The sequence below is a fragment of the Myotis davidii genome, unplaced genomic scaffold (assembly GCF_000327345.1).
Source record: "Myotis davidii unplaced genomic scaffold, ASM32734v1 scaffold46, whole genome shotgun sequence".
NCBI lineage: Eukaryota > Metazoa > Chordata > Mammalia > Chiroptera > Vespertilionidae > Myotis > Myotis davidii.
In genome coordinates, this window is record NW_006383006.1 from 4203386 (window position 1) to 4217022 (window position 13637).

The window sequence follows — 13637 nt, forward strand, 5'->3', positions numbered from 1 at the left end:
TATCCAGCAACAGAAGTCATTTATCAACTTGCTTCTAGAGGGCGAGAAGGAAGCCAGTTCAGCCTCTGCAGGGTATAAAGCCAGTGCAGCTCCCACAGCATCCCCACCAGATAGCAAATGTCAGAGGGTCACTCAGGAGAGACACTGACCCAGAACCCAGGGGCAGAAGTCTCCTTGGCATAGACTGAGATGACCATAAAATGGGCATTTCTCATTCAGATGGTAAGTAGGCAGCTTTAAAAAATGAGCAGAAAATGTGGTCTTCCCCCGTGTGAAAAGAGCTGCACCGGCCAGTGTCGCTCAGCTGTTTGGAGCGTAGTCCCGCACACCAAAAGGTTGCAGGCTCCATCCCCAGTCAGGGTACATATGGGAGGCAACCGATTGATGTTTCTCTCTCACATTGATACACTGATCTCTCTCTCTCTCTCTCTCTCTCTCTCTCTCTCCCTCTCTCTCTCTCTCTCATAAGCATGTCCTCGAGTGAGGATTTTTAAAAAAGTAAGAGCTCTGCAGTCAAGACTACTTGAGTTGGAATCCCAATACAGACACTAGCTGTGTGGCCTTGGCGAACTGCTTAAGTTCTCTGAAGCTTAGTTTCTAAAATATAGGACGATAATAGTACCAACCTCACAGGGCTGCTCCGAGCAATAAATAAAATAACTCCTGTAGAACGCTTAACAAAGTGCCTGGCACAGAATAAGTTCTTGACAAGGTAGCTTTTTTGACGGAATAATAAGACTATGAAAATCATATCTGGTACATAAAAATCATATCTGGTACAAAACCTACACTGTGCAACTCACACTATGTAACTCACACTGGAGACCTTGGCATTCCCAATCTGAGGGTGGGGCAAGAGAGGTCTCGAGAGCAGTGGACTTCCCATTTTCTGTTCCTGTGCCCAGGAGCAAAGAAAAGAGGCTGACAGAACCAGAAGCAGGAGGGGCCCCAAGCCTCCAAAAGAAACACTTTTGCAAAAGCCTAAAGAAGTGCTGGCTGAGGGCTTCTCGCCTGTGGCAGCAGAGGAGTGAAAAGACAGCAAGGGAAAGAACAGCCCAGAACCCTACTTTTCTTCCATGGCACTGTAGACAAAAAGGGGCCACAGGCTAACATGACTAACTCAGACAGAGGAGGCTTGCGTGGCAGCCTTGCAAACTCATAGACCTAAAGTAACCACAAAGGATTATTTGAAATTAAAACCTTTTATTAAAAAGCAAGTTATAGTGGGTAGTCATGTCCTAGGCCAGTATCTTCCCTGATAAAGATCAATTTTTGATCTTTACTGAGACTACTGTCTTTTTGCATCTAAGATAACATACCTATGGAATGTCAGGGTAACTTCTAACTTCCCTTTTTCCAGACCCCTCAGGACACAACAAATGGTACCAGGACCCAGGCCACAGATTCCCTCAATGTTGTTGTTATCATGTTAATTGTTGGATGTTAACTATCCTGGACCCACCTATGTAAAAGAAGCATGTGTCTATCATTTTTCTTTTTATCCAACCCCAGATGTTTCCCAGCTTGGCTTTCTCTGCCTCCTAATCTATCACCAACGGATTTCATGTAACCCACTTACATCTCCTGCTTTGATTACAATGTCTAAAAATAGGTGAAAAACTACCATTCTCTGGAGCATTATCTCAATACGTTGAGATTCTGCTTCCTGGCAATTGTGAACAGTTTGGCTCAAATAAACTCACAAAAATTCTTTACAGGCTTGAATGTTTCTTACTTTAACAGCACTGACATCTCTCAAAGTGACTAGAGTAGACAAATGTTCAGAGCAGCACTTTTCATAATAGCCAAAAAGTGGAAACAATGGTTAAATGCTCATCAACTGATGAAGAGATAAAATGTGGTACTTTATCTTTAATGGAAGGTTAGTTGGCCATAGAAAGGAATGAAGTTCTGGTGCCTGTTACAACATGTATGAACCATGAAAAAAGTCACATAAGGCCAAGTATGGTATGATTCCATTTATATGAAATATCCAGAATAGGCAAATCTATATAGATAGAACATAGATTAGTTGTTGCTGAAGGCTGGAGATCTTAGGGGGAAATGGAGAGTGACTGCTAAAGAGTATGGGGTTTCTTTTTAGGGTGATGAGTGTGTTCTAGAATTGATTGTGATGATGGCTGCATAACTCTGAGGTTATACTAAAAGCCAATGAATTGTGTATTTTAATTTTTTTAAAATATGCTTTTATTGATTTTTGTTTAGAGAGTGAGAGAGAAAGAGATAGAAACATCGACTGGCTACTTCCTGTACCCCTCCTACTGGAGACTGAGTCTGCAACCAGGAATAGAATCAGCGACTTCTTGGTGAACGGGACGATGCTCAAACCATTTGAGCCACACCAGCCAGGCTGAGTTGTGCATTTTAAACAGGTGAATTGTGTGGTATATATATATTATATCTCGATAACGCTGTTTTTAAAAATTACTACAAGGTAGATATTAAAGATGGTATTTGGAGCTATATATAATATAAAATTTCAATCTATATGTGTTGGTGGGAATGGATAGCCAAAAACCTAGAGCCTTTACCTGGAGCTGTAACTCCTTTACAAAAATGGCACCAGAACATTCACCTGGATGTATCTCCCAGAAGACACCAGAAAACCCCTGTCCATCCCAACTAGTTTAGCATGGCTATGAACTCCCCATGCAATAAGCCCTCTTCCAAGGTACTTACCCAGCTGGGTAGGCAACTAAACCAGACCGGGGGTCACAGGCAAGTCCTCTGCCTCCGGACACTGTTATTCCAAGCACCTTTTCCAAGGTCACCTGTTAGAGCAAGACAGAGAAGTGACGTGTTATGGACAGAGTGGGGTTGGAAAGGAAGTATTAAAGGTACTCGGGACCATCCTGTAGTACTACTTTCCTAATGCCCCTGTCTTCAGGAGAATGGGCTACTGACTCTTTCAGGTTCCCAGGCCACCTGATCACATGGGGAAAAGCCAGTGTGCACCACTGCCTTTTAACAGGGCTCAATCTGCTGATACCACGGGAATGAAAATGAAGGGGTTAAGCTCTGCTCATGCCACAGCGGAAAAAGCACTCCCCCAATCCATAAAGGCCCGTTTACAAGATAAAGCCTTAGGTCCCCAGACTGGCTCTTGGGTGGATGATACTCAGGAGAGGTCACTGATCTTCATGACTTGGCAGGCATGAAAGAAAGGCCACTCTGATCTACCAAGGGCCAGAAAAATGTTAGGTATCAATTAGGGGACTAATAATATCCCTGGTCTTTGCATTCCATCACGTTCTCCCCTTCATCAGAGGACTCCGCCCCCACCCAAATGTCTGCCAGTTCCTACAGACTATGAGCCCAGGAGGCAGAAACATGGCTTAATGCTGTGTTTGCAAAGCACAGATGCTGGGAGTACTCTAATTATTATCATTAAGCCCCAACTCCCACGGAGATGAAAGGGAAACATGTGTCAAGTGCTCACACAAGATATGCACCATCACTCTCATCACTACTATTGTCACCCCACATGTCTGCAGCCCCCAGAGTGCACACTGAACTAACCTCAGTTTACTGATCTTTCTGCCAGATGATGCCATGTGAAATTCAGATCGCCCTGTAAGCCTCTCGCTTGTCACTGAACCTTACCCCTTGCTACAAAATGTCTTGCCTGTCACTCCAGTCCAGTCTCCTCTAGTGTTGTCTGGACTCCCTGCACTGGCGTTGGCTCAGAGGAATGGGTTTCTGATTTGAATGGTCAAGTAAACAAGCTAGACTGAACTCTGCTAAGAGAGTCTCCGAGGCCCTCGGAGGGCAATCTGAACCAGAACCACTTGATGGGTGTTCATATCTGTGGCGGAGTGATCTACTCCTAGTCCAGACCAGTTTCTAGAGAGGGGAAGCCCAGAACCAATTAGGGTAGTTTTAGGGTCACTCCTCTCTTACTGTCTCAACTGGAGAAACCAAACTACTCCTAGAGGGCCTGTTTAAATTCTTATCTTGAAAGACCATTTTAGTTTAAATTAGGTTGGAAAGAAATGCCCTATGACTGCCAAAAACCACATCTTGGGATATAGTAGTTAAAACTTATTTCCCAGAAGGGTCCCCAAGAGTCTTCTGTGCTTCTTGGAGATGTGGATGGATTCTCAGTCTCCTCACGGAGAGGCAGTCTAGTTCCAGGGCACCAGCACCACACTTGCCAATTGTCCTCGGGCCAGTCTGAGGCACCAAACCTAGTATACTAATTTGAGCCTACTCAACGCATTTTTTAAAATTTGTTAATTGTTTATCAAGAAAAACTATTCCTGCCTGGCTGGTATAGCTCAGTGGTCGAGCATCGACCTATGAACCAGGAGGTCATGGTTCGATTCCCGGTCAGGGCACATGTCCAGATTGCAGGCTCAATCCTCAGTAAGGAGCATGCAGGAGGCAGCCAATTGATAATTTTTCTCTTGCCATTGATCTTTCTATCTCCCTCTACCTTCCTCTCTGAAATCAATTAAAAAAATCATATATATATATATCAGGTATAATTATATATGAAAAACTATTCCATGCCCAATATTCATGTTTCATAGTTCAGAACACAGTTCAGTGACAAACTTCCATGGAATTCAACCCAAAGAAATTCTTTACATTTGAACATCACTTTGCACTCTGCAAGATACTAGCTTTGTTCATCTCCTCAAAATCTTTCATGGAATCATAATTTCTGTAGAAATCTACAAATGTCTTCTTTCTTGGTTCAGCCACAGCAAACATATACATTGATGACTCTGACAACAATATGAAATCACTGACACTTGGCCAGAAGGCCACATATCTGAGGTTTTGCCAAAGCACTGGAAGGCATGGTAGTTATATTCTCCTTAATACCAACGTCCTTCCTGATGTAGAAATGGGCCTTCAATACAGTCTTCTTTTTTTTTAAGGGCAACACATTCTTGATAGTGTACCTTAACATATGCCTTCTTCCATACTTACCCAGCCACCTTTCTGAAAGGGCTGAGCACAGGGCACTGGCAGCACAGGGCACAAAATAACCCGGGGAAATGGGGGGGACACTCAGTTCAGGGCACCACCCCCTACCCTGACATTGTGCCTCTGGCTATCCTAGAGGGAGGCGTGCTCAGAAACATTTCTGCTGTACCAACTGCCTACTGCAGAAAAGAGAGACAGAAGCCTGAGGCCACATTGCCCACATAGATGGGAATGGTCATAAAATCAAGTGCACTTGAGCTAAAAGGCTGCTCAATCTTAATTTCTTCAAGATAATCTGATTTCAGACAAATCTTTTGGATTCAAATTTGCATCAATCCCTCCCTTTGCTTCAGCTTGGTCCCAAAGAATCACAGGAGTCTGTTGATTCTCAGCTTCCCTTCCCTCAGACAGGAATTTGCGTAGGTGTTTTGTGGGTAGATGATCCAATTCCATAGAGAATTGATTCTGAAGCTAGCTTGGATCTTTCACTAGCAGTTTAAAGCAGGAAGGAGATGTGAGTTACACAGAGCGTAAAGACCTGTATTTATCAAAGGTTTTTGACCATGACCCACAATAAGAAACACATCCTACCTCATGACCGAGTATATACGACACATGTATGTGTGTGCATGCGCTAAAACTGAAATAAAACTTGCACAAAACAATACTTACTCTTATTGCATGCAGAGCTGTATGTAATAAGTAATGTAACACTCTATTTTCTATGTATTCTATTTCATTAAAAAATAATTCTGGCCCTAGTCAGTTGGCTCAGTGGATAGAACGTCAGCCTGTGGACCAAAGCGTCCCAGCTTGATTCCAGTCAAGGGCATGTACCTTGGTTGCAGGCTCCTCCCCGGCCCGGGCCCTGGTCAGGGCTCGTGCAAGGGGCAACCAATCGGTGTGTTTCTCTCACATCACTATTTCTGTCTTTCCCTCTCTCTTGCACTCTCCCTAAAAATCAATGAAAAAATATCCTTTGGTGGGATTAACAACAACAAATAATAATAATAATAAAGTAAATAGTAATAATTCTAGTCGTGGCCCACTTTACTGATTTCATGACCTACAAACTGGCTGGAAGCTACCGTGTGAGAAACGCTCCTGCAGACCATCTTCAGGCCTGGGTTTCAGACTCTGATCCCTGGCACCTTTGTGTTCCCCAGTCACTTTCCTCCTGGCATTCTCAGCAGGGTACAAACATCTGGGCCAGGAAACCCCACAGCAGGAGTTTGCCTAGGCTCAAAACTTGGCTATTTTCAAAGGATTTGTTGGTTTTGGCTTTTTCGGCTTTCTGAGCAACTAGCTATCCAAAGGGGATGGGGGGGGGGGGCAATTTCCTTTGGCTCAGTGGAAGAGGAAGAGGAGGGGGAAAACATTCAGGGGCATCAGCTGCTTTTTATTTTATGTTCTAACTCAAACCAGCTTCCTGTTTGCAGGGAGGTTTTGGGCTGAGCTCCACTTTCAAAGGATCTGAGAGTTCAGAGCTCCTGAAAGCTCCAACATCTAGGCTTATTTTGCAAGGCTCCAGGCTCCATCACGATGGACTTTATAAACTGACTTTCTCCCTCTCATAACCTTCTCCATACCCTCTCTTTCTAAAAACATAGTACGATTTCCATCTACCCTAGAAAATGGAGACAAACCTGGACCCTCCCTGCAAACCCACCACAGGCTAAAGCAGTGGTTCTCAACCTGTGGGTCGAGACCCCTTTGGGGGGCGAACGACCCTTTCACAGGGGTTGCCTAAGACCATCGGAAAGCACATATATAATTACATATTGTTTTTGTGATTAATCACTATGCTTTAATTATGTTCAATTTGTAACAATGAAAATACATCCTGCATATCAGATATTTACATTACGATTCATAACAGTAGCAAAATTACAGTTATGAAGTAGCAACGAAAATAATTGTATGGTTGGGGGTCACCACAACATGAGGAACTGTATTAAAGGGTCATGGCATTAGGAAGGTTGAGAACCACTGGGCTAAGGGCACAAGCTCCGGCAGTGGTATGCTGGACTGGCTTGCACTGGCTCGTGAGTGCTGATCATGCGTCTTTTCCCATCTCCACTTTCAGTGACAACACATTGGTAGCTTGAAATCACCACGGTGGGAGTACTTACACCATAGAAATCAGCGAACATTACATATCAAGGTCCTTTTTCCCCCTCAGGAGCTGTAAACATTTACCGACACACCACTGAGTTCAAGTAACTATTATCTCTCACTTGGTCTGTGGTTGTAATTCCCATGTGTTCTCTCTGCTTCATGCCTTCCCCCTACCGTCTTTTTCCACATGGCAAGCCACAATGATATTTTTAAAATATACATGAGGACATGTCATTACTCTGCTCAAAACCTTCAAATGGCTTTCCATCTTTAAGTTCAAATCCAAATACTTGATGATCTAGTTTACAAGGACCTAAATCATCTGGCCTCTGGCTACCTCTCCGACCTCATTTCCTACACTCTCCCTCTCACTGACTCCATCCACCCCAATCACCCTGGCTGCCTTAAGCACCTCAAGTGGAGTCTAGCCTCAGGTCCTTTGCATATGCTATTCCTTGGATGCTCTAATCTCAGCTAGTCACAGAGCTAGTTCACTGGGGGCTTGGCTCAAAGGTCTGCTCAGAGAAGGCTTTCCAGACTAGCTTTTCTGCTATCACTCTAAGCCTAATTTATCCTGCTTTATTTTATTTATTTTTTTTATTATGTTTTATATTTTATTTTACTCATCTGATATAAATATTTTCATTGATTTCAGAGAGGAAGGAAGAGGTATAGACAGATAGAAACATCAATGATGAGAGAGAGTCACTGATTGGCTGCTTCCTGCATGCCCCACACTAGGGATTCAGCCCGCAAATCAGGCATATGCCCTGACCCGGAATCGAACTGTGACCTCTTCATAGGTTGATGCTCAACCACTGAGCCACGCCAGCTGGGCTGAGGATTTTTTTTTTTAGAGAGAGGTTAAGGGAGGGGGTGGGGGAGAGAGAGAGAGAAACATTGATTGGTTGCCTCCCACACATGCCCCAACCAGAGTTGGATATCATGTCTGCAACCATGGTACATGCCTTGACCAGACATCAAACCCACAATCTTTCATCTGCGGGCCAGCACTCTAACCACTGAGCAAACAGCCAGGGCTATTCTGCTTTATTTTTCTTCATAGCACTTAGTCAGGCAGTGACCTGACACTGATTATATCTCTGTCAACATACTTATTGTCTGTCTTCTCCATCGGAATATGAGCTCCTTGAAGGCAAAGAGCTATCCCTCACTGGTATATCCCTAGCACATAATTTATATAATGCAAGGCACACAATGGGTACTTGATAAATATTTGATGAGTAAATGAAAACATGGCAGAGTCTTCAGAAACAGTGAAATACCAGACATGAGAAGTCCAGGAAAACTGTGGTATTTCAGGCCAGTAAAGTTGCTCTCCAAAAAGAATCTAAAACTGGTTGTGACACAAAAACCATGTCTAGATGGGACAAGCACATGGGGATCTTAAGAAAGATTTTGTTTCTTGCCCTGGCCTGTGTTGCTCAGTAGTTAGAGCATTGGCCCACACACTGACGGGTCAGAGTTCAATTACCAGTCAAGGGCACATACCTGGGTTGTAGGTTCAATTCCTCGCCCTACTTGGGGCATGTGCAGGAGGCAACCAATCCATGTGTTGACACAATGATGTTTCTCTCTCTCTCCCCCGTCTCCCTCCTTTCCACTCTCTAAAAATCAATGAAAAAACATCATCCCGCAAGAATTAACAAAAACAAACAAAAAAAAGAAATTAACCTATGGAAGACCCATCATTCAAAACTAACTGCCTGAAATCTATCTGAATGGAAGTCCTATAACTAAGGATATAAAAAAGTCACATTGAGACTGGTAAAGGTGTGGAGATGCAGAATGGCTGGTCCCACACCCACGTGTGGTGGATAAACATTGGGAAGTGTATCTCAGCTGCAGAGGTCCCCTCTGAGGTGTGAGGGGTCCAAGCCCTACACTAGGCCTCCCAGCAGTCCTACACCCACACCAGGCCTCCCAACCCAGGGTTTGATGTCGAGAAGAAAAGTCCCCATAACTTCTGGCTCTAAAATCTAGCAGGGGATTGAGGCTGAGTGAGGCAGAGGCAGCTCCAGGCAGCCTCTCTTAAAGGCTCCTCTTAAAGGCCCATGAACAGACTTAGACTCACTTTCTCTGAGTTCCAGAACTGGGGAAGCAGCTTGAAAGGCACCAGAGATATACTGGGAGGAACTGAAGTGTCTGGGATCAGGGCAAGAGCTGGAGGGACAGCTTTCTCCCAGACAGCAGAGGCTATTGTTCCTTTTCTGAGCCCTACCCCACAGAGCCAGCAGGCAGGCACCATATTTGAGTCTCCATCATCCTGGCTCACACTGTTTGCCCAACCCTGGTGATTCCCTGGGAACCAGCCCCATCAACTTATGGGCCTGATCAAACTGTTTCCAGTGGCTTTTCCATACAAATGGCCGTCTTGGTTCATCATGCTTCAGACTTTCCTAAAATCTCCCAAACAAGCAGCATCTGGCCTCAGCTGGCTCCATGCCTCTCACTAAGTGGCCCCAGGCCTGGCAGCAGCCAGCCTTGGTTCACAGCTTGGCCTTTCCTGGGCAACTCCAAGCCCAGCACAAATAGCAGCCATCTGCAGATCACTTTGTAGCTCATGCTGGGTGACCCCAGGGAGAGCACAGGCAGCAACTGACTTTGTCCATCTCCCAGGAGGCCCCAGAGCCAGCCACCCAGTGGACAGCTTCAGACCACATCAAAGCACCACCCAACCACCTCCACAAGCAACACACCCAATGGGCGAACTCAGCAGGCACCAGAAACTCAGGTCAAGAACTGGAGGGACAGCTTTCTGTCCTGAAGTCAGTCCTGCTCTGTGCGATGGGACCCTACACAACTGATTCTCCACAGTTGTTGGTGGTCAATGGTTGCAGCCAGTCCTTGCAGCTGATCAACCTGAGAGTAAATCCCTCCCATTGGCATGCCAAAAGCAGTCAAGGCTCAACTACAAGAGGAGGGTGTACACAGCCCATACAGAGGTACATCTCCAGTCCCCAGCTTGGGTGACCGGGGAGACTGTGCCACTGGATCCTACAAAGCACCTACTACATAAGACCATGCTGCCAAGCCCAGGAGATGTAGCACCTCTACCTAATACATAGAAACAAACACCGGAGGCTGCCAAAATGAAGAGATAAGGAAGCATGCCCTAAATGAAAGAACAGAACAAAACTCTAGAAAAAGAACTAAACAAAATGGAGACAGGTGATCTACTAGACGTAGAGTCCAAAACACTGGTTATAAGTATGCTTAATGAATTTAGTGAGAACCTCAACAGGATAAGAAAGAACCAGTCAGAAATGAAGAATATACAAACTGAAATGAAGAATAATTACTAGGAAATCAACAGTAGAGTAGATGAAGCTGAGAATCAAAACAGCAATTTGGAATATAAGGAAGCAAAGATCACCCAATCAGACTAGCAAAAAGAAAAAAGAATCCAAAGAAATGAGGAGAGTGTAAGGAACCTCTGGGACAACTTCAAGCACACCAACATTCACATCATAGGGTTCCCAGAAGGAGAAGAGAGAGAGCAAGAAATTGAAAACCTATTTGAAAAAAATGACAGAAAACTATCCTATCTTGATGAAGGAAATAGACATACAAGTCCAAGAAGTGCAGAGAGTCTCAAACAAGATGAACCCAAAGAGGCCCACACCAAGAGACATCATAATTAAAATGCAAAAGGTTAAAGACAGAATCTTAAACGCGGCAAGAGAAAAGCAGTTAGTTACCCATAAGACTGTCAGCTGATTTCTCAACAGAAACTTTGCAGGCCAGAAGGGATTGGCAAGAAATATTCAAAGTGATGAAAGACAAGGTTACTCTACCCAGCAAAGCTATCGTTTAGAATCAAAGGACAAAGAGCTTCCCAGATAAGAAAAAGCTAAAGGAACGCATCACTACCAAACCAGTATTATATGACATGTTAAAGGGTCTTCTTGAAGAAGGAGGAGGAGGAGGAGAAGGAAAAGAAGGAGGAAGAGCAGCAGCAGCCCGGCTGGCATGGCTCAGTGGTTGAGCTTCGACCTGTGAACCAGGAGGTCACGGTTTGATTCCTGGTTGGGCCACATGCCCAGGTTGCAAGCTCAATCCCCAGTGTGGGGCATGCAGGAGGCAGTCAATCAACGACTCTCTCATCATTGATATTTCTATCTCTCTCCCCCTCTCCCTTCCTCTCTGAAATCAATAAAAATATATTTTTAAAGAGGAGGAGAAGTAAAGAAAAAAGCAAATATATGAACAATAAAATACATATCTATCAACAATTAAATCTAAAAAAACAAAATAAATGAAAGAGCCAAGTAGAAACAGACTCATAGATACAAAGAACATTTTGATGGTTACCAAACAGGAGGGGGATTGGAAGGATGGGTGAAAAAGGTAAAGGAATTAAGAAGTAGAAATTGCTAGTCAAGGGGATATGAAATACAGCATAGGGAATATAGTCAATAATACTGTAATAACTATATATGGTGTGAAATGGGTATGAGATATATTGGGATGATCATTTAGTAAGTTATATAATGTCTAATCACTGGGGTATACACCTGAAACTAATATAATATTGTACATCAATTGTAATTGAAAAATAAAACAATGATTAAAAATAAATCTAATAAAATTCTATTGTCACTAAAAAAAAGGGAAAGAAAATAGCTGAATTAAAAATCTGGATGAGACCCAAGTTCTGACAGAAACTTCAGCTCCAAACCCTCATTGCTCACATGCCAAATGAAACATAGCCCAAAGATACACCAGAGCCCAGGTAACTGATTATGGCCAGTGACTTGGGACACAATTGCTATAGGCAGCTAGCACTCCAATATACCTAAAGGTCTAGAAACATCGCTTCATGTATAAGTGAAAACGCAGAGCTAAGAAGAGAGCATTCACTTTGTATTCTATAGTGATCTCCTCCACATCGGAAACACAGCCTAAAAGCAGGAAGAATAATCAAGTTGTGACCCAGCCTCTGCTTTGGCAGGTGGAGACTGCTGAAATAGAGGAAAGCCTATACCAGCCTGAAAGAAGGTGTCATTTTTCCCTGGAAGCAAGGCTGCAGGAGTACAGAATTACTACAGGTGTACTGTGAAGGAGGGCTTGAATACCCACCACTCCCAGCATGCACTAGGCAGGGCAGTATTTTATCCTCTTGAGAGGAAAAAGGAAAACAAAATCGTTCCTCACTATAATGAGATAAAGGGATAACTTCATAATAGCCTATTCCCAAGAGAGAGAGAAAAAATAAAGCCAACTGTTTAAATGCTCTTCTGGCTCTCATTAAAGGAGATGGAAAAAACAGGTGGCTTAGAGGCGACAGACAGATAGGACTACTCATTCACACTAGAGGGAACAGTATTTTCCAACACGCAGATTACAAACTATTAATGGGACTTGAAATTGATTTAGTGAGTACTGAATAAAAATAAATCTCATGGCATGTTGTAAGGGTAAGTATTGAAACTTTCGTTTTGGGGGGAAGTGGTGTGTGTATATGTATGTGTGTGTTTGTGTCTGCATGTGTATTGGGTCACAATGTATAATAAATTTTTCTTTTTCTTTTTTTGCCAATCCTCACTCGAGGATATTTTTTCCATTGATCTTTATTTTTAGAGAGAGTGAAAGAGAGGGGGAGAGAGAGAGAAACATCGATGTGTCAACACATGGATTGGTTGTCTCCCATACACGCTCCCAACTGGGGCTGAGGATCGAACCTGCAACCCAGGTTCCTGCAAGTCTTTGACTGGAAATCAAACCTGTGATCCTTTGGTGCGTGGCCAATGCTCTAACCACTGAGAAATACCAGCTAAGGCTATAATGAATTTCTTAATGTGGGTTGTTCTACAAAGTTTGAAAGTTACTGGAGGGCTATGGGGGATCCTAAGGTAAAGAATACACATACTCTACCCTCAAGGAAGATGAATGATATACAACAAAGCAATCCAGTATGTGACAAGGATCATGAGAAAGACATAGAGTGCTCAAAGAAGAGGAAGAGAGATCACTTCTTAACAGGATCAGGAATGGGAAACAATGAAGCTTTCTTGGAAGGTGAGATGGTATTTGGCCTTGACCTTGCAATGAGGATATGATTTTGACAGGTGGACATACGAACAGAAGGAATTCTCAGTAGAAGAAGCTGCATGACCAAAAGTTTGGCAGAAGGAAATAAAAGAGCAAGTGAGCAACGGTGAAAGCAAAGATTGTGTAGGAGAATAAGTCAGGAGAGATAGACTGCAACCAGACCAGGTAGGCCTTGAATGCCAAACTAAGTGGGCCATCTGTAGGTCTGGGAAGCCATTGAAGGGTTTCAAGCCAGGGACACAAAGTTATATTTTAGTGATGATGTATATAAAACATACATAGGCCCTGACTGGTTTGGCTCAGTGGATAGAGCATCAGCCTGCGGACTGAAAGGGCCCAGGTTCGATTCTAGTCAAGGGCATGTACCTTGGTTGCAGGCACATCCCCAGCGGGGGGTGTGCAGGAGGCAGCTGATTGATGTTTCTCTCTCATCGATATTTCTAACTCTCTATCCCTCTCCCTTCCTCTCTGTAAAAAAATCAATAAAA

The 13637-nt window shown here is 43.7% G+C and overlaps 1 protein-coding gene across 4 annotated transcripts in view; it reads right to left on the reverse strand.

Annotated features, from left to right (window-relative positions):
• The window catches only part of MAPKBP1 (mitogen-activated protein kinase binding protein 1), a 58126-nt gene that overhangs the window by 24570 nt on the left and 19919 nt on the right, over positions 1-13637 (reverse strand). For all 4 annotated transcript variants that reach the window (XM_006778067.2, XM_015557576.1, XM_006778066.2 and 1 more), the window contains exon 3: positions 2701-2792. In XM_006778067.2, coding sequence (XP_006778130.1) covers positions 2701-2792 — 92 coding nt within the window. The remainder of the gene's footprint in view (positions 1-2700; positions 2793-13637) is intronic.